Below are 24,100 nucleotides of genomic sequence, written 5' to 3'. Positions count from 1 at the left end.
AAAAAAAAAACCATAAATTCTGCTGGTTGTATTTTGGATTTTTCCCACAAGATATTCATTACCTTGCTCAGGCACTTCCTACCCCAAGGGAAAAACATCCAGACAGCTTCTACTTGTTTTTACCATATATTCCAGGGGTATGTATGGATATTTTTCTTTTTTTTTTTCTTTTTTGGCTTGTTTTTACATTTATACAGTTTACATTGCTTGACCCATAAATAACACTCATAAGATTAATAGGGCCATGGTTTTAAAGAGTATTTACATAGCCCCACCATGCATACAGAGCCTTTTTTTTTTAAAGACTGAAAAATCAAATTAAAAAAAAAAACACCTTTCCATCACTAGGCAATATAAATTTGACCATCTAAACTTATAAACCCTGACTAAAATACAAGCAGTCGTTTCATCCGTAAATGCCGCTTCTGATTCCCTAACGAATCTAAGCACTGCAGTGTTAACAAACGTCTTGCAATTCAGGGATATAAAAATATCAGCTTTAAAATCTGAACTGTACAGTATATACATTAGTATTTGCACCGTTAAATTAGGAATACACTTAAGTCTAGGAAATACTACGTTATAAATAGCAATTTTTTTTTCCTTTCTCAATCCGTAGCTGGAACTAATACAATAACAATGTTCACCTGGCTAGTCCAGGCTCGGGAGAAGGGGACAAGGTGGCCTCATACAATAGGGATGCACAGTGTTAGCTAGGTCTGTGTGATGATGTGCATGCCTCTCACAACAAGGACCAATCCGGACCTGAGCCAACCTGACTTACGGAATAACAAACACTATTGCTTTACAAAGGTGGCTAGAGCTCTCCATCTTCCAAGAGGAACACTCCCAGCCGATCAACACCTGGTGACAAGTCTCTTGGGTTAGGAATACTCAAGAGGGGTTGGAAACCAAAGGAGCTCTAGGAAACGAAGACACGGGCCCACAGGCACAAGATGCACCTTGGCTCCCATCCGAGGAAGGTCAACCGGGAGCAGCCACACCTCTTCCATGGTATCTGACACTGTAAACAGCAGTAAGGTTCTCATTTTACACGGGCCAAGAAAGCACTTTGAAACTATTGGAGCAACTTTTCCTACAGGAGAAAACAAAACCAAACAAACAAAAAAAAAGCCCACGGATTCATGGCTAGACTTAAGAAATGATACAGTTTTTGCCCTTGTGTCCCTTTTTCTTCTTGGATTTGGTGGTCCTCTGGCTAAACGGAGGGGTAGGCAGTGCGGGTGCGGGGCTGGCCGGGTCATCTGTGTAGTAGGTGAATCTCTGGGGTCGGGGCTGAGGGATGGGCTGTCCAAGGAAGTACCCTTCTTCCTCCGAGTCGGAGGAGGAGGTGGAGGAGGAGCCCCAGGAGTCGTCGTCCTCCCCGTACAGCCCCAGGAAGCGGTTGAGGCCGGGGTTCTGCAGCGCGTAGTCGGACGCGGCGTGCGCGTACTGCCGGTAGAGCTCCGCGTTGCGCAGGTACGCCTGGATCTCGCGGGCGCTCTTGTTCTGGATGAACTTCTCGTAGTTGTCGGGCGTGTAGAGCCGCAGGCGGTCCTTGGGCGCCAGCTTCCTCTCGGTGACCAGGTTCAGGGCGTTGTCGGAGCGGGACTTGCGGCTCCTCCGGCGCCGGTGGTGGTGGTGGTGCGGCCTGGCTCCCCGCTGCTGCTGCGGCTCCTCGAAGTGGTACACGCGCCTCCGAGTCCTCTCGCTCATGGGCGGCTGCCGGATCTCCAGGTTGTCGTAGCTCCCGTTGTCGATGACATCGTCCGAAAACTTCACCTGCTGGGGCCGGGACTGAGACTTGGATCTTCTGAGCACCGGCAGGTGGACGGGTTTCTCTTCCGGGATGATTTTTTCTGCACACAGCTCTGAGCTTAGGCTTTTTAAGGACTCCGCGCTCCGGTGCAGCATGGACGAGTTCAGAGTTCCCATGTTGCTCATCTTCTCACACTCATCCGCTTCCATCTCCTCGAAGTTTTGCAGCGAATACAAGGACGGCCTCGGCTTGCCTTCCCCATCCACGGAAGCCCCTGAAGGAAGCCGAAACAAGATGTGATTCTTAGAAATCCTAATATTCCCACAGTTGTTACAAACACCCTACCTAAGGGAATCATTTCCAAGAAAATGTCCTATTGCACTAGGCTCACACCCTCCTCAGGAGGCGGAGATCCGAAGATGGATTGCTGTTGGAAGCTAACCTGGACAGGAAAAGTCCAAGAGACTCTTAACATCCAATTAATCTAAAAACAAAAAAAAAAATGGAAGTGGAGGGCTGGGAAGGTGGCTCAGTGGTAGAGCGCTTGCCTTGCATACCTGAGGCCCTGGGTTTGATTCCTCAGCACCACATAAGCAAAAAGAAAAAAGCTGGAAGTGGTGCTGTGGCTCAAGTGGTAGAGTGCTAGCCTTGAGCTGAAGAGCTGAGGGACAGTGCCCAGGCCCAGAGTTCAGGCCCCACGACTGGACCCCCCCCCCAAAAAAAAACGGAAGTGGAGCTTTAGCTCAAGTGATAAGAGGGGCTAGCTTTAAGCAAAAGAGCTTCAGGGACAGTACCCAGGCCCCCAAGTTCAAGCCCCAGGACTGGCATAAAAAGATAATAACAATAAAAAAGAAAATGTCCCTATTTTAATCTTTGATTAGACCAATGTACCTTGTCCACAAACTGAGAAGTTTGATTTAGTTAATGGTATAAGGGTCACAGCCACCAGTTTGGAGCCAAAAATTGTTCTAGCACATGGAAGAAGCAGCAAAAATCCTACCAGCTCTCCACAGAAGCCTTTTCATGCAGTGACATAAGCTGTGGAAGCTTATGTTATTGTAGCAATTAAAGCCAAATTGTCTCACTGAGCATCTCTCAAGTCAATCTCTCCCTTTAGCCAGCATCTCACAGGCCATTGGGAACCCCCAGCCCAACAGCCTATTTGTGTAGAGTTGATCTGGAACACAGTAGCTCCTACTTCACACATTGTCTGTGGTTGCTTTCACAACAGCAGAGCTGAGTGATTGCAACGGATACTGTATGATGTCACAAGGATTTAAGTCTTTCAGAAAAGGTTTGTCCTCTCCACCTTCAACCCATAAATCATGCTACTTCCACAGCAATCCTACTTTACTCTTTTTATGCTGGTACTAGGACTTGAAACCAAGGTCTCAAATACTCCCTTAGACTTTCCATCATTCAAGGCTGGTGCTTTACCTCTTGAGCCACAGCTCTGCCTCAGCTTTTTGCTAGATAATTGGAGTCTCACAGACTTTCCTACATGGGCTTTGAAATGCAGTCCTCCTATCTCAGTTTCACTAGTGGTTAGGATTACAGGCATGAGCCACCGATGCTTAGATGATTTCAGAACTTTTCTCAAAGCTAAGACCCCAGCAAGTTGAAAGCATATTATTGCCCAGCAGACTAAAGGACAGTAGAGGGTAGTATGGATTGTGATTAGCTTGAGACTTTGTAACTCTCTAAAACCACTCATTATTGAGGAATTATCAGTCCCTTTTTTTTTTCTGGTGCTGGGGTTGAACCTAGAACCTTACACATGTTACTTGAACTTGCCCCAAATCATATCTGGGTTTTTTTTCTGTTTTTTATTTTAAATGTTAAAATACCTAGCACAAGGCCTGCCATACTTCTTCCACCACTCCCTTTTATTTCAGGCCTTATTGCTGACAAGTCAGTCCATGGTCCGAGTAGAGCTGTGGCTCACCTCCTTTGCACAAGTCATTCCTGGCAGAGGTTAGCCAATAATCCATTTCTTGCTTTTATTACAGTAACACAACCTTTATCAAAGGTCTAGGTGTCACGGTGTGACTATAAAACTAGCTGAGCGAGGACATCATTACTGTGGCCAAAGGCCTTATCACAAGTAAGAGATTCTTTTTTTGGGGGGAGGGCAGGGGGTCCGGTCGTGGGGCCTGGGCACTGTCCCTCAGCTCTTCAGCTCAAGGCTAGTGCTCTACCACTTGAGCCACAGCGCCACTTCCAGCTTTTTTCTTTTTGCTTATGTGGTGCTGAGGAATCGAACCCAGGGCCTCAGGCATGCAAGGCAAGCGCTCTACCACTGAGCCACCTTCCTAGCCCCCCAAGTAAGATATTCTTAACTAGCTGGGTTCTAGGCCCACTCTTGCATTTAGAACCCTTTGAGAGGCTTGGAAAGTATTTTCCGGCTTTTTTCTTTTTGCTTATGTAGTGCTGAGGAATCGAACCCGGGGCCTTGAGCATGCAAGGCAAGCGCTCTACCACTGAGCCACCTTCCCAGCCCCCGCTTGGAAAGTATTTTAATTAAAAAAGCAAGTAAACAAAAAATCGAGTATTTTAGAACAATCTCTTGCAACAGGGTAATTCAGGAAAATGTCAAAACCAAACAAAAATCCTTGAGCTTATAAAGTACATTATATAATACAATCAGAATGCAGAGACCTTTTGTGTACAATCCAGCTATAAATGTTCTTATTCAAATAAATTGAATTTCTCTTCCTTGAAACAGGGATAATACTGCCCAACACTAGTGGCTCACACCTGTTATCCTATCTACTCAAGAGGTTGAGATCTGAGGATCAAGGTTCAAAGCCAGTTCAGGCAGGAAAGTCTGTGAAACTATCTCCAATTAATCATAGGGGGGAAAAAAAGCTAAAAGTGGCACTGTGGCTCAAGCGATAGAGTGCTAGCCTGGGGCAAAAAAAAGGGGCAGGGGGCTGGGAAGGTGGCTCAGTGGTAGAGCGCTTGCCTTACATGCATGAGACCCTGGGTTTGATTCCTCAGCACCACATAAGCAGAAAAAAAAGCCGGAAGTGGCGGTGTGGCTCAATTGGTAGAGCGCTAGCCTTTGAGGGACAGTACCCAGGCCCAGAGTTCAGGCCCCACAACCAGCCCCCCCCCCCCCCAAAAAAAAAAGCCCAGGGACAGCGACCAGTCACAGAGTTCAAGCCCCAGGACCAGCCAAAAAAAAAAAAAAAAGATTTCAAAGGCTGTATTGATTCAGTACCAATGGCTCATGCCTGTAATCCTAGCTACTCGGGAAGCTGAAATCTGAGGATCACTGTTTGAAGCCAGTCCTTGGGACTCATTTTCAATTAAAAAACAAAGGACTACCCCCCAAAAAGCCAGAAGTAGAATGGAGCTGTGGCTTGAGCAAGAATAGCTCAGGGACAGTCCCTAGTCCCAGGTTCAAGCCCTAGGACCAGCATGGGAAGGGAGTAGGGGCGGGGGGGGGGGGGGGCGGGGGGAGCTGTGTTAAAAATATACATGGATGCATTCACCTAGGGATACACCTTTATCTCACTATAGTGTAGCTTTACAGAAAATGTCTTTCCTTAAAGTCCAGAGTTTTTAATATACCATATCCTTCCAAGGTGGAACCGTAAATTATTTTTTATTTGCCAATCTGAGGGCTTGAACTCAGGGCCTGGGCATTGTCTGTGAGCTCAAGGCTAACTCTCTACAACTTGAGCCACAGCACCACTTCTGACTTTTCTGTTTATATGGTACTGAGGAACTGAACCCAGGGCTTTATATCTGCTAGCCAGCACTTTACCACTAAGCCACATTCCCAAACCCTGAAGTGTAACTTTTTGAATGAAATCTTTCATAGCTCCTTTTTTCCAAATTCCCTCAACTCTCTAGATTACATACCTGTGATATTAGACAAAGCCAAAGAATCTAGAGAATCTCGAACACTTTGCTCTGGTTTCAAGTCTGACAAGCACTCCAGGGAATCTTCATACCACTGCGTCTGTTCGTGATTATATCCTGAGGCACCATGGTCCAGATCCAATTCCTGGAGCCTCCGACTGCTTGCGGGGCCGGGGTGGCTACCATACGCAGAATCGCCCAGTCCATCTTGTGACTGGGCCCAGTACATATCAGATTGGTATTTTTTACTTGCAAGGCTCTGGTGATTTTGCTTTAACTCGGTCTTATTTTTAACCATGTTATCAGATATCCAGTGCTCATTGGCTCTAATATCCATCTCACTGGACTGTTGCTGAAAGAGGCTTTTATCACCAAACTTGAGGAGGAGCTGTGTCATATAATCTTCATGCTCTGCCCATTCTTCAGGGTCTTCGGGAGTTTCTTGTTCCACTCTGCCTTTCCAGAATTCTTCATTGGCATAAGTTGGCCCCTGCCTGGAAAGACTCAGATCATCTAGTTTCCGAGAAAGGGTATCTTCAGCATTGCCTGAAAGGCCTGGAAACTTGTAGTTCAGAGCTGGGGATAAGAGAAGGGACTGTCTGCACTGATCAGCTGACCGACTGCTTTTGCCCATTCGGACACTCCTCCTGGAGTCCCTCGATCGGGCTGACTGGAACGCAGAATCAGAAGAATCGGAGGCATGGACATCTTCACCGAGGCTGCAGGTTTTAGAGCAATAAATCTGGCCTTGTTTAGGAAGGAAGGGACAGCCCAACAAAGAAGCCTTGCACTGGGCACAGGAAAAGCACGCTTCCGTGGCATGCCAGTGTTGCCCGTCGTAGGTCATCTGTGCATGATCAACACCTGTTTGGACAAAGGGTAGGAAAACAGCTTACTGCTTGAAATGAAGGAGAACCAAAAAAAAAAAGAAACCAGTTCCAGAGGGAACTCTTGGGTGACAGATATACTCTCTCTTACTCTTTTCTTTTTTTTTTTTTTTTGGGGGGGGGGGCAGTCCTGGGGCTTAAACTCAAGGCCTGGGCACTGTCCTTTATGCTCAAGGCTAGTGCCCTACCACTTGAGCACAGCTCAACCACAGCTCCCCTTCTGCTTGTTGGTGGCTTAATTGGACATGAGTTTCACAGATTTTTCCTGCCCGGGCTGGCTTCAAACCATGATCTCCAGATCTCAGTCCCCTGAGTAGCCAGGATTACAGGTGTAAGTTACCGGCACCTGGCTTCTGTCTTGTTCTTGATGGGAGTTTGGATGCCTTGGATATTAAGAGGCTTCATCATTTGTTGTTTTTTGTTTGTTTTTGCCAGACCTGGGGCTTGAACTCAGGGCCTGGGTACTATCCCTGAGCCTCTCTGTGCTCAAGGTTAGTGTTCTACCACTTAAGCCACAGCACCACTTCAGGCCTTGTCGGTGTATGTGGTACCAAGGAATTGAACCCAGGGCTTCATGCATGCTAGGCAAGCACTCTACCACTAAGCCACATTCCCAGTCCAGGCTTCATCATTTGAAGGTTGTGGGTTTGTCAGTTTGCCTACTGACTTATCTGTGACCTCTCAGAATTGATACTTGCCACTTCCACTTGGTGAGACATTTCAGCAATGAGTCCTAAGCTGAGGTCAAACAAAAGGATGCTTTGCCTTTAGTTTCAGTTCCCAGTCAATAAATAATTGCCCTATTTGTGGCTGTTTTAGTGCCAGGATTTTTGTACTTTTGTGCTTCTTATTGGTAATTTTGCTGTGCAAGGTAGCCCTCAACAATGGGAGGGGTGACACTGATCAAGATACTTTGCCCTCATTATCTGATATACTGAATTGAAAATCCCTTTGTACAACTACTTACAGATAATAATAATAATAATAATGAAAAAATTAAGCCAGGTAAGGGGTAGTTCATGCCTGTAATCCCAACTACTCAGGAAGCTGAGATATGAGGATTGCAGTTTGAAGCCGGCTGGGGTAATCCATAAGACTCTTATCTTGGGGCTGGGAAGGTGGCTCAGTGGTAGAGCGCTTGTCTTGCATGCCTGAGGCCCTGGGTTCCATTCCTCAGCACCACATAAGCAGAAAGAAAAAAGCCGGAAGTGGCGCTGTGGTTCAAGTGGTAGAGCGCTAGCCTTGAGCTGAAGAGCTGAGGGATAGCGCCCAGGCCCAGAGTTCAGGCCCCACAACTGGACCCCGCCCCCCCCCCCCCAAAAAAAGACTCTTATCTCCAATTAACCACCAAAAAGCCAGAATAAAGCGGTGGCCCAAGTAGTAGAGCACTAGCCATGAGCAAAAAAGCTGAGGATCAACACCCAAACAACCCTGAGTTCAAGCCCCAGGACTGGCACAAGAAAATCAAATCAGATCAGAGTCTCACAGAACCCCTGAGCAAATGTTCAGCATCCTCTCATTCATTCTTTGCCGCCGTGATGGCAGAATTGACTGACCATCCACCTGTCCGAACTCACCAGACCGAAACATTCATGATCTGCATGTAAGTTTTACTTCTGTTTTCACAAGAGTAAGTGAAAACAAACCCCGCAAGGCTGTAGATCACCTAGGGTGTCTGGATGGAGGCCGGACTTACCGATATGCTCCCCACAGGTTTCACAGTACTCAGCATAGAGAGACTCAAAGCAGCCACAGCAGAAGGGGCGGCCGTCCTTCATGATGTACCTCTGCCCGCCCAGCACCGTTTCACACTCGAGGCAGCAGAAGTGTTTCATGTGCCAGTGGCGCCCCTCAGCTTCCGTGCACTCGTCAGCAAAAATGATCTTTCCAAGGAAACATGAAACCAGAAGATGAAAGAAAATACACGAGTACTACAAAGGCCAAGCAATTATGGTTCCCTGGGCTCATAGTGTGACTCTGGAATCCCACAGTAATGGGATGAATCCCCATGCCCACCATCTTAGGGTCTTCTTGCCTGGTAGCTCTGTAGCCCTGGAGGAGAGGCGGAAAGTTAGCCTGTGTACAGCTCTCCTTTCTGCAGGCCTTGACAGGACAATGGGCCTGAAGGACTGAGGAGAGGTTGGGGTTTGGGGTTTTTGTTTTTTTTTAATTGTTGTTTGGGTGTGTATGACAGTACTGGGGCTTGAACTCTGGGCCTGGGCAGTCTCTTAGATTTTTCAGTCAGGGCTAGCACTCTACCACTTGAGCTCCACTTCTGACTTTTTGATGGTTAATTGGAGATAACAGCCTCATAGACTTTCCTGCCTGTGCCCTGGGGTTAGCTTTCAGTTGTGATCCTCAGATCTCAGCCTCCTGAGTAACTAGAATAACAGCCGAGAGTCTCTTTCTCTGTCTCTGTCTCTCTCTCTATATATACACAGAGATACACACTAGAGTATATTTTTTTCAAACCAATTTTCTAAAAATTCATCTACTAAGTACTCTTCTTCAACTTATCCCTAACCCCCACCCACTCCAAATTCATCAAGGACATTATACTATACTTAGCAAAGTAAAGACACCTGTTACCTTCTCTTTATTATCTCCAAAGAAAACCAGGAGTCACATATCTGGCTTAGACAGGAAGAGTGGAATACTGGCTTACATAGTGGCTCATTTTTTTCCAGCATTAAGGGCTGAATTTATATATATTTATTTATTTATTTTACCTCATCGCATGCTGAGCACCGTGGTTTCAGTAGTTCAGCATGGTGCCTGCCACAGTGAATTTTCCCATCCTGATAAAAATAGATGAGGTCGACCAGGAGCTCATTACACGTGAAGCAGATAAAACAGGATGGGTGCCAGCACACACCGGGACCAGCACGGGAGGCAAACACGGCCACTTCACCTCCATTTATCTTCAGCCCACACTGAAAACAAAGGGTTGAAATGAAAATAATCCTTTCAGTAACTGGATTCTCAGTTTTCCCTATTTGACCATAAGTGCTAGCTTCATCAGAGAAGGTCCATTTACTTATTTTTGGTTGATTATGGGGCTTGAACTGAGGGCCTGAGCACTGTCCCTGAGCTCTTTTTTTGCTGAAGGCTATCATTCTACCACTTTGAGCCACAGTTCCACTTCCAGTTTTCTGGTAGTTAACTGGAGGTATGAGTCGCATGTACTTTCCTGCCTGGACTGGCTTTGAACTATGATGCTCAGATCTCAACCTCCTAAGTAGCTAGGATTATAGGCGTGAGCCACCAGCACCTGGTAAAAGCATTATTTTATTTTATTCTTAATGTTGGTCCTGGGGCTTGAACTCAGGGCCTGGGTATCTGTTCAGGAGCTTTTTAGCTCAGACTAGTGTTTTACTACTTGAGCTGCAGCTCCACTTATGTATTTCCCCTTTTCTTTCTATTTATTTATTTAAAGTTAATTGGATTTTCCTGCCCAGGCTAGCTTTAAACTTAGATGCTTAGATCTCAGCCTCCTGAGTAGCTACGATTACAGGTGTGAGCGACCAGCGACTGGAGAAAACTTTTATCTTCTGTAAGTGACTAAATGGCTCTTTAACACTGGGTTACTTGACTACCTTGACTATAATAAACAACCTTCACATATACAAACCACCCTTGGACTGTTTCTAAGCACCATTGAATCTGACCCCCATTAACTGCTTTTCCTGAGCCAGCCTCCTGCTGGATCCATTTCCTTGGCTGAGAACTAGCTACCAGTAAAGAGCTGAATGTCTTCATTATGTTTCTGCATTTCCTCAACAGCGAGTGTGTATCCTAATGCCTTTCCACGCCAGTCTCCTGGGTATGGCACAGTTTAGCCTGTGTTTACTACAGACTGACTTGTAGTGTCATACACCAGGATAACCAATGAAAAACATGCTTTGATATGAAATAAAATGCTGGTCTCTCTCTCTCTCTCTCATCTTTTGTACAGGTTTTGTGGCTTAAACTTAGAGCCTGGATGCTGTCCCTGAGCTTTTGTGCTAAAATTAGCCCTCTACTTCTTTTTTTTTTTTTTTGGTCGGTCGTGGGGCTTGAACTCTGGGCCTGGGCGCTGTCCCTCAGCTCTTCAGCTCAAGACGAGCGCTCTACCACTTGAGCTACAGCGCCACTTTAGCCCTCTACTTCTTGAGTCACAGCTCTACTTACAGCTTTTTGGTAGTAAACTGGAGGTGAGTCTCATGGATTTTCCTGCCAAGATTGGCTTTGAACTGTGATCCTCAGATCCTTTTGTTTGGAGTCTTTTATATCCCTACCACCCCCACCACTCACTTAGCAGGAAAGGGCTTACCTGCTCACATACAGCGTGCATCACTGCTCTGGACAAGAGTTTAATGGTTCCTCTTCCAAGAGCTTCTTTCTTCCGTTGAGCACTGAACACCTGCAATTCTTTCTTCTCCTCCTCACTCAGAGACTGGCAATACCGTACCTTCATAGAATAGAAAACACAAGTCCCTGCTAGAGTATTCCTCGCCCATTCTTTATGTGTAGAATGAGTTTCCAGAAACAAGACAGGGTGATAACTTCCCTGCCTTGAATCCCTAGTGGGTTCTTTTGTCCTTCTTTTTTTTTTGGGGGGGTGCTCATATTTGCAAGGCTGATGCTCTATCTCTACTACTTTAGCCATGCCTCTAGCCCCTTTTTGCTTTGGTTATTTTTGATGTAGTCTCCCTTGGTACCCAAATTGGCGTGGGGGCTTTGATCCTCATATTTGATCTTCTTCGTGTGCTGTGGATGATAGGTGCATCCAGCATTTGCTTCCCCCCAAAGCTAACAGGCATACATTACCATGCTCAGCTACGGAAGAGATGGAGTCTTGAAAAGTTTTTTGTCCAGCCTTAAACTTCAATCCTCTGACCTCCTTCTTCTAAGTAGCTAAGATTACTAGCTAGGATTATACCTGGAAAGTTCCCAGGGTTTCTTTAATGCTACACCTAAATCTCGTAGCCCTCAAAAAAAGTGGGGGGGGGGGGGAATACAAGTTAAAATGCATTTTTTTTTGCCTTTTTAAAAAACAGACAGAAATGGGGGTGATACTGACTGGAAAGCATTATACCTGACTTTATGGAATTGTAACCCCTTTGCACAATTAATAATAAAGAAAAAATAAAAATTAGTGAGCTGGGAAGGTGGCACAGTGGTAGAGCGCTTGCCTTGCATGCATGAGGCCCTGGGTTTGAGTCCTCAGCACCACATAAGCAGTAAAAGCCGGAAGTGGTGCTGTGGCTCAAGTGGAAGAGCACTAGCCTTGAGCTGAAGAGCTCAGGGACAGCGCCCAGGCTCAGAGATCAGGCCCCATGACCAACAACAACAAAAAAATTAAAAAAAAAATAATAAAATATGAGCTGGGCACCAGTGTATCATGCCTGTAATCTTAGTTACTAAGGAGGCTGAGATCTGAGGATTGTAGTTCAAAACTAGCTCATCCAGGGAAGTCTATGATATCTCCAATTAACCACCAAAAAGCCCAAATATGGTGGTGTGGTTCAAATGATAGAGTACCAGCCTTGAGTGAAAAAGGTTAAGGGAGATGGTGAAGCTTCCCTGAACTCAAGCCCCAGGACCAGCCCCTTCCTGCCAAAAAACAAAAAGTTTATGATCAACCTTTACTAGAAAGACACACAAAAGTTTACCCCATGTGTTAACTGTAACTACCATTTTGACTCCCAATTCCCTAGGCACTCAACTTTGGGCCTGAACTCCCATAAGGCATTCATCCTGGACACAGACAGGGAAACATCAGGAATTTATATCCTTCTGATCATTGGTGGGTGGCTGCAAACACTATAAAAAAACAACTAGTGTTAAGTTTATTACAGGACCACCCTTTTCGCTGTTCACTTCAAGAATAGACAGCTGTATTCTCAGGCCCAATTAGAATGGAAGGAAGAAAGGCCAAAGAGAGGCCTAGGTGAGCAGGATTTATGAGAGGCAACTCAATGTATGGTTAATTTTCTTCTTCCTGTGTCTTTACCTCATTATCATGTGGTGGCAGCTGGTATAAAAGCTGTTTAATCCGATGTTTCTCTCCAGGGCTATTGACATAAGGAACCTTTTCTTCTGGCAGGCATGCAAAATAGAGCTGAATCTGCATAAGGGACAGAGAATGACATCAGCACACAGAATGTGAGGTCTGCGCTTACTCCTTCTTTATAAGTACTGTCCTTTGCAAATCAAGGTTTTTGGGTCTCTTAGAGCTTAATGAGAAGACCAGCTGAGCCAACTCAGCAGAACTACAGACCTGCAGATAACTAGCACCCAGTTGCTAAATTGTTCTTCAGGAATGCAATCTGTAAGTGACAATTAGGGGGTACTCTAAATTGCGTGCCATAAAATATGCACATTGAATGTTACTTTTTTCTCAGCCTAAGTCTTTCAAAGGTCATGAAGGAATCTTCCAGAGGAATCCTGGGTAAATTCTGCAAATGACCACCCAGGCTGTATGCAGTCTTAACTTTAGCCATTACACAAAAACCGCGTACTTTGCTTTCTGCACTTTGTATGTTCAAAAGACAAGTTTGTTTTTGTTTTTTTGTTCCATATAAGTATTCCCTAGTCAGGTGCTCCTAAGCATGAGTCAGTTTTCCTTTTCCAAGGGTGTTGTTTTCTCAATATCTGGTATCAGTTTTCCCAAGGAAACCAGAGAGAAGCCATGTTGACCTGGATTAATTTCCAAAGGAGGACTAATGTTTTTGGCAGGTGCAGGTACTGGGGCTTGAACTCAGGGCCTGGGTGCTTGCTGTCCCTGTGATTTCTCACTGGAGGCTACCACTCTACCACTTGAGAGCCTCAGCACCACTTCCACCTTTTTCTGTGTATGTGGTACTGAGGAATCGAACCCAGGGCTTCGTGCACTCGAGGTAAGCACTCTACCACTGAGCCACATTCCCAGTCCCACAGCTCCATTTTTGGCTTTCTTCCTTTTGATAGTTTATTGGGGATAAAGAGTCTCACAGACTTTCCTGCTCTGGCTGGCTTTATACCTTGACCCTCAGATCTCAGCCTCCTTGAGTAGCTAGGATTGCAGGAGTGTGCCACCAGCAGCTGGGTGTCCCTCAAGTTTTAAAACGAGTAAATTTCTCTTAATGATCACTCATCAGAAGTCCACCTAACAGTGGAACTTTGTTTATCATGAGTGAAAAACCAGCATTGCTATGAGGTGCCTAGACCCATGGGTACAAAGAAGGAAAATTATATAGGACTTTAAGGAATCAGCATTCAAAGCCATCCAGACAGGACTGAAGACTGATGGGTAGGGGGTTGGGGGAGAGGCTGACACACCACTTCTGCAGTTACATTTTATGCATTTTGGGGGAGGGAGGAAGGCAGTCCTGGGGTTTTAACTCAGGGCCCAGGAACTGTCCCTGAGCTCTTTTGCTCAGCCTCACCTCCACTTCCAGTTTTTGGTGATTAATTGAAGAGTCTTAGACACTTTCCTGCCTGGACTGGCTTCAAACTCTGATTCTCAGATCTTAGCCTCCTGAGTAGGTTGGATTACAGGTGTGAGCTGCCAGTGCTCAGCTAGTTCTATGCATTCTTAGAGTAGTGTTCTAGAAAGCCAACCATCCAGGATGATGTACCCACCTGCTCTGGTCGAAGGCCTGGAGGGACCCAGGCATATTCCTCCAGTGCACATCCTGAGTCGTCATCTGACGTGGAGCTTCTCTGACACCCGAAAGCTAGCTTGCTCATTTTCGGCTCCATCTCCAAAGGCATAATAGTAATAATAAAGCTAAAACTCTTGGTTCTCAGTCACTGGACATCCAATAATGGCTGCTGTGGACAAAAAAAAATCCACAAACTAGTTAAAAACCTGCAGGCATAACTCTTACCATCCGTGGGTATTTATTGAATGCTTGCTGACATACAGCTGGCCCCAGAGAAAGTAATCAAATTATTCTGGTTCCTTTCCCTCCAATCCCAAAGACCACTGAAACTTAAAAAAAAAAAAATCCTCTGGCTATATAATTTGAAAATGGTCCTTGCCAGTGGGGGGGGGGGGGTGGGGGGAGAGGGAGGAGGAGGTGGCAGCAGCCAAAGCCAGCTTGTATCCAGGTGCTGGTGGCTCATGCCTGTAATTTTAGCTACTCAGGAGGCTGAGATTTGAGGATCATGGTTCAAAGCCAGCCTCTGCAGGATAGTCAATGAGATTCTTATCTCCAATTAATCACCAAAAAAGCAAGAAATGGAGCTGTGGCTCAAGTGGCAGAGCTTTAACCTTAAGCAAAAAAGCCCAGGGTTCTGAGCTTTTTCTCAGGCTGAGTTCAAGTGTCAGGACTAGCGAGCACTGGCATGTGTGTGCATGCACGTGCACACACACATTCACAAGTTCCCCTTTTGGTACTCAATTCATTGAAAAAAAATCTTCAGAATTACTTTGTTGACTGTCTTAAATTGCTTACAAATGAAATCCCCGTGCTAAGACTGCAGGGAGAGGTATAAGCTATCTGCCTTGTCCCCATCAAACCCCCCACTCAGCACCCTATATTTCCTAAGCAATTTTGAAAGATGAGGTGCTGTTGCCTGCTGAGATTGGGTTCCTTGGGCCAAACTGCTTAGGTTTCAGACTTCTAATCTTGACACTAAACTCAGTTTATATGCCAAATAGAAACCGCACAGTTAAATCCTTGTATAGCACATTAAATCCTCAAGCCTTTTACTAAGGGCAAAAGTCAGCCAGCCGCTCGTCAATGGGGTCCTTCAACATACAGTAATTGAATACAACACTAAGTTAAACAAAAATCCAGGCTTGGTGACTATTAATGTTTAATTGCATTAGAAGCCAGCATTTATTGAAAAGTTAGGCAGTACGTAACTATATGAAATGCCACACGCCCTGATGTTGGACAAAGTGAGATATTAAATCTTCCTCTGAATGAGAAGCTACCTCAGATAAAGAAACCACCTAGTATATCATCCTTTTTAAATTTATTTTGTGCCAGTACTGCGCCTTGAACTCAGAGCCTTACCCTCTAGCTTGGCTTGCTTACTTATGACAGGTGCTCTACCACTTGAGCCATGTCTGCAGTCTAGCATTTTGCTGATTCATTGGAGATTAAGAGTCTCTCAGACTTTTCAGCCCAGATTGGCTTCACCCATGATCTTCTAGATCTCAGGTACCTGAGTGTTAGCTAAATAGTACACTATAGCTATAGTGAGTCCTGGAATCATTTTATTTTTGCGAGTCCTCGGGCTTGAACGCAAAGCCTGGGCACTGTCCCTGAGCTCCTTTTGCTCAAGGCTAGCACTCTACCACTTGAGCCACAGCACTACTTCTGACATTTTCAGTTTATATAGTATTGAGGAATCAAACCCAGGGCTTCATGCATGCTAGGCAAGCACTCTACCACTAAGCCACGTTCCCAGTCCCTGGAATCATCTTTCTAAGGGTTTTCTGAGCCAAAAATTATCCCCCCACCAATATTCAAGAATAACAACTTTTACAACTAGCTGGAATTTTTCATACCTGTCTCCTGGCCCCTCCCCCAATTAAGAGGCTTTAAAGAAATGAAATTAAAATTAGTCTAACCAATCATTTTAAAAGAAAACAAAAGTTAGAAGTGACCTGCTCAAGATCACACAGCAAAAAGCCACAGACTTCTAATAGTACCTTAATAGACGTTATGGTCTGCTTAAACAAGGGAAGCCTAAACAATGTCAGCCTAGCATGAGGTCATTTTTTGCAATTATTTCATAATTCTAAGCAGTGTAAGTTAATCTATGATGATCAAACTTGGATTTTCTTTCATAAATCAAAAGGCACTTGAAGAACTTAAATTTCAACCAGTTCACCAACAGTCATAGACCAAGTATCTCACAGATAGTCTTCATTGTACAAGGAACTACGTCACTTCAGTCAAACTAATAAATTTAACTTCCATTCACCCTGAACAGGAAGCAAAGATGGTCTCATTTCTCATACTACCCTCAGGAGGCTGTGACCTTTTAGAATTATGATTTTGTACAGGTGCAATTCATGTCTTAAGGCTTTGTAAACATAGGTACATTCTTCTGGCTTATTCAATAAAAAGGGATGTGTTAATGAGAGTCAGAAAATGTCTTGAATCTAACCAAGCCTTTCCTTTAAAAAATAAAATAAATACCTGCTGAGTGCCAGTGCTCACATCTGTAAATCCTAGCTACTCAAAAGGCTGAAATCTGAGGATCAAGGTTAGAAACCAGCCCAAGCAAAAGTTTATGAGATTCTTTATCTCCAACTCATCACCAAAAAGCTTAAAGTGAGCTGTGACTCAAGTGGTAGAACACTAAGTTTTGAAGCAAAAAAAGCCAAGGACAGTGCCCAGGCTCGAGTTTAAGCCCTAGGACAGGTACAAAAACAAAAACAAAGCTAACCCCAGTAATTGGGCATTAGTGGCTCATTCCCATAATCCTAGCCACTCAAGAAGCTGAGATCTGAGAATCAAGGTTAAAAGCCAGCCAGGGAAGAAAAGTCCATGAGACATTCATCTACAATGAGCTACCAAAAAGCCAGAAGTGGAGCTGTGGCTCAAGTGGTAGAGTGCTAGCTTTGAGCAAGTTCAAGCCCTAGTACTGGAAAAATAAACAAGGGGGGGGGTTGGTGTTAATGAAAGAAAATGGTTTGGATCTCCTTCCCTTAAAAATAACTACCTGCACACATCAAAGGCTAAGAACTAGATTAAGACTTTAATGAATAACTCAAAAGGCCTCACCACAAGAACTGATGCCTTCCATACAGTTTAATCTGGATCATCAAATATAAACATTTGTTCCTTGTCAAATCTGCTTGGGGATAAGGGATAAATACTACTGGTATATTTTTTTCAGATCCATAAAGGATATAACTATTAAATTTTACCTTAAAAAATTGTCACTATTTTATATAAAATAGGGAAATACCACAAACCATGGATTTTTCCAGGCTGGCCCAACAGACTGCCAAAAATCGAAATGTCCTCCTTAGTCTGCCTCCTTTTGCGGAATGTGCGATGAACTGCTTCCTTCAGTCAGAGTAACCCAGGGTTAAACATTGCCATTTTCTCCTCCCAGTTACCTGGATATGCTGGCCACATGCCAAACCTGTAACTCTCCCAGATGAAGTCCAGTCTTTGGTACACCTAGGACTGTCATTCACTGACAACTTCAGGATCATGAGAGACAAAATCAGTGTGTGTGTGTGTGTGTGTGTGTGTGAGAGAGAGAGAGAGAGAGAGAGAGACACTAGGGAACAGGTGCTGCTCAGTAGCATGATTTTTGCTTTGCTTTGTTTTGTTTTTCTCAAGGCTGTGCTCTACTTCTGGCCACAGCTCCCAATTCCAGCTTTATGATGGTTATTGGAGTGTCATGGACTTTCCTGCCCAGGCTAGCTTCCAGCACTGGTCCTCAGATCTCAGTCTCCTGAGTAGTTAGGAATTCAGGTGCCTTCAGTGCTCTACTTATTAATTTTCACTAAAGCAATTCCTACTGAATCATCAAGTGTTCATCATACTTTGCTTCATTTGCTTTATCATCACATCCTTACCTCTTCCCTCTCATACACACAAACTACTTTCATGAGATCTAATTGAAAGTATTTTTACATTCTCTTAAAGAAGTGCAGTTAAATGTATCTTGAAAAAAATACCTAGAGCTGTATGCCAGTGGCCCATGCCTATAATCCTAGCTACTCAGGAGGCTGAGATCTGAGGATGGCAGTTTGAAGCCAGCTCAGGTAGGAAAGTCTCCAAGACTCTCATCTCCAATTAACCAGAAGGCAGGAAGGGAGGCTGTGGCTCAAGTGGTAGACTTACAATTAAGGGACAGTGCCTAGGCTCTGAGTTCAAGCCTCAATCATGTGTCTGCGCACACACACACACACACACACACACACACACACACACACACACACACACACACACACAGAACCAACTGGAGAAATTAATGATGAACAGAAGAAAAGGATCTAGACAAAACGAAGTTGACATATGAGCCTGAGGTTGGTACGAGTAAGGACACTTTTTTCCTAGAAAGCCCTATGTCATAGACAATGGAATAGTTCCATTTTCCTCCTCTGTCCCTTCTCTTCCTTGCAAATATTTAAACAGCAGCTTCTCACCATTTAAAAAGAACCAAATACAAAGCTTGTAGATGTAAGACTTCTCAATCATCATATAATTGTCAAGAGGACATGTGACCTGGGAGCTAAGGGTGTTGCCCTGAGTACCCTCGACAAATGGGTTGGTTTTTCTATTGGTGTCCATCCTGGGGCTTGAACTCAGGGCTTGGGTGCTGTCTCTTAGCTTTTCGCTCAAGACTGGTGCTTTATCATTTGGAACACACTTCCATTTCTGGCTTTTTTGTGGTTAATTGGTGATAAGAGTCTTGTGGACTTTCCTGTCAGCACAGGACCAGGACCTTTTTTTTAAAATGGAAAATTTCAAAAATGGTTTAACAATGCAGCATACAAAAGAATGTAAAAATCAGGAAAGGGCTGGGCAGATGTCCTTCATAGAAAGCCAACAGGTGGAAGGGGGTAGGTGCTATGTTTTATAATCATATATGTTTCTATTTAAAAAGAAATTCCTAGCCAGGTGGTGCTGGTGGCTCATGCCTGTAATCCTCGCTACTCTGGAGGCTGAAAACTGAGCATTATGGTTCAAAGCCAGCCAGGGCAGGAACATCCGTGAGATTTTTATCTCCAATTAACCACCAGAAAATCGGAAGTGGTACTATGGCTCAAGTGGTAGAATGCTCACCCTGAGCTGAAGAGCTCAGGGACAGTGCCGAGGCCCAGAGTTCGAGCCCCACCACTGACAAAAAAAAAAAAAAATCAGGAAAGAACTATCTGAATATAACGACTTCTTACTGCTAGTACAATACATGAACTGGCATTATGACTTCTACTGTGATTAGACAGTTGCTGGGGATTGAACCCTGGGCCTTCCTTGTAGGTACGAGGCAAACGCTCTACCATTGAGCTATAGTCAAATGTCACCAGAGACATTTGAATAGGAACTTTATATTAATAACAAAAACTCTATAGCTTCCTAAAGTACCATTTTGACAAATTATTAGCCACATTCTCTATTTGCTTTGGAGGCGACTTCCATCTGTCCTGTAAAACCCTGGACACCAACCAGCTCCCGTGGCTCAGACCTGTAATCCTAGCTAATCAGGCGGATGAGATTTGAGGATCATGGTTTGATGCCAGTCTGAGCAGGAAAGATTCTTTATTCCAAGTAACAACCAAAAAATGCCAGAAGTCTAGCTGTAACTCAACCAGTAGAGCATTAGCCTTGAGCAAAAAGTCAAGTGAGAATATGAGGCCCGGAGTTCAAATCCCAATACTGACATACTATACTCCAAAATGCAGCTTCATTATTTTGCTCTACTAATATGGTTATTTGGGGATAATCTTATTTTCTACTGTGTGGTATGCTGCTTCCAGGATAGTTAAGGATTCTAGCTTTGACCTTGATATATCCATAAATTAGCATAGAACAGTTTCCTAGAGAGCTTAATTAAGTTTTCACAACACAGGAAGCTGCAGGTGAACAGTGGCTAGTTTCCCCAGAAGATCGATTCTTCTCAGCAGCAGCAATAGAGGGCAACTATATTTGAATTAGAAGTCCAAGAACTATGTATGTCAGGCAGAAGACTTTGAACTTGACACCACAGGCAACAGAAAATGGCAAAAGGGCACAGGAATAAAAGCAGATACAATGTATTTCAGGCCTTTAAGAGGGTCAGCATGAGCTACTCAGGAGGCTGAGATCTGAGGATTGTGGTTCAAAGCCAGCCTAGGCAAGGAAGTCTGTGAGACTATTTCTAGGTAGCCACCAAAAAGCCAGAAATAGAGCTGTGGCTCAAGTGGCAGAGTACCAGCCTTAAGCAAAAAAAAAAAAAAAAAGAAAGAAAGAAAAAAAAGGAATTGAGAGTCCCAGACCCCAAGTTCAAGTGCTAGTCTAGTAAGTGCATGAAAGAGGAGGGGGAAAGAGAGGAGGAGGGGAAACAATATAGTGAGGAAAAGAACCTGGGAGGGACCAATCAGCCCTTTTATGAATACTACCCATAGTCGCCTGAATAGGGGAAGCAAAGGAATGGGAGAAAGTAAGGCACAGCTATAGTCTGAAGTACTAAGAAACTAAAAGATGTCATGTCAACACATAAATACAGATCAACTGGGCAGGGGAATGAAGATTTGGGAGGCCAGAAGAACGGCTTCATGAGGTTGTAACGATTGTCAGTGATGTGTGTGTGGTTTCTGTTATTCATCGTCTCCTTGGACCAAATCACCAGATCAAATCAGAATCATGCAAACAACAGAATATTTTTCACTGTTGCCCTTGAATCTGAAGCCTAAGGTCCTCTCTCTAGTCCCTGGATGAAGTTGCCGTGACATTCTTGGATTGCTAGGAAGAAGTACTTCTGCTGCGAACATGCCCAGGGAAGTTAGGAATCCTTTGATCACAAAACAAAAACAAAACAAACAACAATCACAAAACAAACCCTCCAAACCCAACAAATACTGATTTGTGAAGTCGGTTGTACTCACATTCCCTAGGTGTCCCCTGAAGCTAGGGGCTCCCTTTTCATTAAAACTGCTTGTTAACAAGGCCTTACTGCATTTAACATAGAGGTCATAGGATTCCCTGTTTTTTTTTAAAAAAAAAACTCAATCTTTCCAGGCTAACTATACCAGCGAATGCAGACACCTGTAAAAACTGCATTGCATTCAGTAGGGAAAACTGACAACCTTTGTGTGATGATGTTCTTAACCAGATAATTCCAGAACAATCTGAACTTAACTTCAAGGATGAAATTGCCTGCATTCAAATTTCTTTAGTTTTCACACAGCAAGAAACTATTCAGTGTCCTTGGTCTGTTAGAAATCAAAGCCAACAGATCACAACTCAATTCCACCTGATTCACTTGGAAAGAAAAAGTCAAGTGGGGTGCTGGTGGCTCAAGCTGTGATCATGCCACTCACAAGGCTGAGATTTGAGGATTGAGGTTTAAAACCATCCTGAACAGACACATCTAAGAGAGTCTGATATCTCCTGTTAACCAGAAAAAAGTCAGAAGTGGAGGTATAACTGAAGTAGAATAATAATAATAATAACAACAACCACCACCATTAAAAACGAGCTAAGCAGAGTGAGAGATACTCAATTCAAACCCCAGTACAGACACAAATAAAAAATGTAAAAAGCATAATGCAGCTACCTACGTTGCTTTTGAAACATGACTTCTAGCACTTCAGGCCAGCAATTAGAGGCATCAGGTCAATGGTGCATCCTAACTTGCACATTTTCCAACAGCTGACTGGGCTGTCTGTCATACGGCCACCAGTTGCAACAACAAAAAAGATCCATTTTTCCAAGAGGAAATGTGGAGCTCTTTCAAAGCATTCTAGTTGCATGCACAAATAACATTCCCCGACAGTAAGACAGACTTGCTTAACAAAAGGAGGAAATCTGATGACAAAGAATGGTTCTTTGCCAGAGATGCTTTTTGTCTTGGGGGGGGGGGGGGGAAGGGACTTTTTTTGTGGTTTATAAAGACAAGCTCTGAAATGCGCAGAGGAGGCAGTGAGCTCCTGATTTTGCACAGGGGGGAAACAGCACCTACGTTTCTCAAAAACCCCGTTCCCGTCAGTTCTCCTATTGATTTGATTTGATTTGGAATTTCTATTTTCAACGGAGGCCCAAGGAAACCGGCAGCCAGACTGCACTCCAATGTACACAGGGACTCGGGTTTCACCCCGTCACCTGTTGGCTCCTGAACAACACTCCTCTTTGTGGAACTTACAACACTCGTTTGAAACAAGCTTCCAGAGAAAACACTTCAATAAAGTGTTTGAGAAGTCACAAGCCTGTGAGTTGTAAAAACAAATTCCACACATAGCCTGGGTTTAGGCAGACAGATGGACGTGAAAGTCCGAGCCTTTCAACCTGGTGCCCAAGGAAGGGATGGCACCTTTCTCTGGGAATGTTTTGGTGGCCTACTTCTTCCTTTTTCTTTGTACCAGTCTTGGGGCTTGAACTCAGGGCCTAGGCACTGTCCTTGAGCTTTTTATTTTTAATGTTTCCTCCAGGGGTAGGTAGCCCTCTACCACTTGAGCCAAACCTCCATTTCCAGCTTTCTTGGTGGTTAACTGAAGAGTCTCCAGGACTTTCTTGTCTGGGCTGGCTTCGAACCGCGATCCCCCCAGATCTGAGTAGCCCCCAGCCTCCTGAGTAGCTAGGACTACAGACATGATCACCGGCGCCCGGCTGGTTGGACCCACTTCTGGCACCCAGGATCCACGGATCCCGGCTCTCGGGGAAGGGACACACAACACCATGGAGCAGGGCCCTGACGCCCCCTGCACCCCAAGGCCCACCAGGGGGCGCCCCGGTCCGCTGGGTCCGCGGGCTCGGGTATATAGCTTCGGGGAAACCACCGGGGCGCAGCCGTGAGGCTCCCAGAACAGCACCCCCTCCCCTGAATCCCCAAGGCGCCTTCGAAGCCCCCTCACCACGGCTAGAAAGAGATCCAGTTCCCCTTTTGCCGCAGCTGGAGGCGGCACCAAGTGCCCCAGCTCCCCGAGTTCGGTCCCCGCCGCCGGGGGGAGGGGGGTCCCCCAACATGGGCTGCGGGGCAGGGGCCGGGGTGCCAGGTGCGGCCTGTGAACTCCCCACCCCCCAATCCGCCGTGGGTGAGCTCCCCAACGCCCAGGGGACGGGGTGCGTCCCAGGTCACCCCCGGCCACCCACTTCTCGAGCTGAGAGGGAGCAGCGGGCGGTGGCGAGCGCAGGGGTCCCCGCGCGCTGCGTTCCCCACCGGGCCCGGCCTGCCCGGAGGAGGGGGGGGGTCCCCGCCGCTACCTTCACCACGCATGACGCACTGCTGGGGTACACGATCCTCGACCCCCGCGAGGCTCACCCCGCTCCCTCGTGTCGGAGCCGCCCGGCCCGGATCGCCCCAGTTCTGTGTCTCTCCACCACGCAGAGAAGACGTCCGCCGTCCTGCTTGCCCCGAGCCCCAAAAGTAATCAGGGGGAAAAAAACCCCATCAAAACCAAGTGACCTGGTCGCTTTCCAGCCCGGCGGGGCGCAGTGGGGCGGGGGTCCCCCTCGCCCGATCCGGCCCTGCAGGAGGTGCCGCCCAGCCCGGCGCTCACGGCTGCCCGCTTTCCAGGAACTGTCACCGCTGCCCGCGTCCCTGGCCCGCGTCCACCCGCGCGCGCGCGCGCGATCCTTCCAGGTACCCACCTCCCAGCGCGCGCCCGCTCGCTCGCTCCATTCCCGGGGAGCCCCGAGGACGGCAGCCGCCGCGGTGCGGACTCCCCCGGCCCGGCACGGCTCCGGTCCGCTTCCCGCCCGCAGGTGCAGGCGCGCTCGCCGGTGGCGAGGCCCGGAGGAAAATGCAGGAGGCGACCGCCGGGCTCCGGGGGGGCGGGGCTGGGGCGGGCGTGACGTCACGCCCGCCGGGCTAGCACCCCGCCCCCAGGCCCTCCCCCCCCCCTCCTCACACACCCAGCCTCGGCCCCGGATGACCCACCCACAGACATCACCCCCACCAGGCCCACAACAAGGCCAGGTAGCAAATGGCACCTCTTCAC

The 24,100-nt window shown here is 46.0% G+C and overlaps 1 protein-coding gene across 1 annotated transcript; it reads right to left on the bottom strand.

Annotated features, from left to right (window-relative positions):
• Positions 1-177: 177 nt before the first annotated feature.
• Positions 178-23,813, bottom strand: Prickle1 (prickle planar cell polarity protein 1). The gene is made up of 8 exons (XM_042677759.1): positions 23,751-23,813; positions 14,122-14,313; positions 12,512-12,625; positions 10,829-10,966; positions 9,246-9,449; positions 8,213-8,399; positions 5,630-6,493; positions 178-2,033 (listed from the first exon to the last, which is right to left on the bottom strand). Exons 2-8 carry the CDS (start codon positions 14,251-14,253, stop codon positions 1,156-1,158), a joined length of 2,517 nt encoding a protein of 838 aa, XP_042533693.1. The 5' UTR covers positions 14,254-14,313; positions 23,751-23,813; the 3' UTR covers positions 178-1,155.
• Positions 23,814-24,100: the final 287 nt, after the last annotated feature.

The sequence above is a fragment of the Dipodomys spectabilis genome, unplaced genomic scaffold (genome assembly GCF_019054845.1).
Source record: "Dipodomys spectabilis isolate Male_0828 unplaced genomic scaffold, ASM1905484v1 ptg000039l, whole genome shotgun sequence".
In the NCBI taxonomy this organism is placed as follows: Eukaryota; Metazoa; Chordata; class Mammalia; order Rodentia; family Heteromyidae; genus Dipodomys; species Dipodomys spectabilis.
Note: the sequence above shows the minus strand (reverse complement) of the source record. Positions and strands in the feature narration are given on the sequence as shown.

What these genes read in the sequence shown, in the direction of transcription:
- Prickle1 (XM_042677759.1), bottom strand. Translation starts at nt 14,253, where the DNA reads ATGCCTTTGGAGATGGAGCCGAAAATGAGCAAGCTAGCTTTCGGGTGT. An exon ending in CAGGCCTTCGACCAGAGCAG is followed by an intron (nt 12,626 to 14,121) that starts GTGGGTACATCA and finishes TCCCTTATGCAG; the next exon opens with ATTCAGCTCTATTTTGCATG. An exon ending in TGCACGCTGTATGTGAGCAG is followed by an intron (nt 9,450 to 10,828) that starts GTAAGCCCTTTC and finishes CTTTGTTTTCAG; the next exon opens with TGTGGGCTGAAGATAAATGG.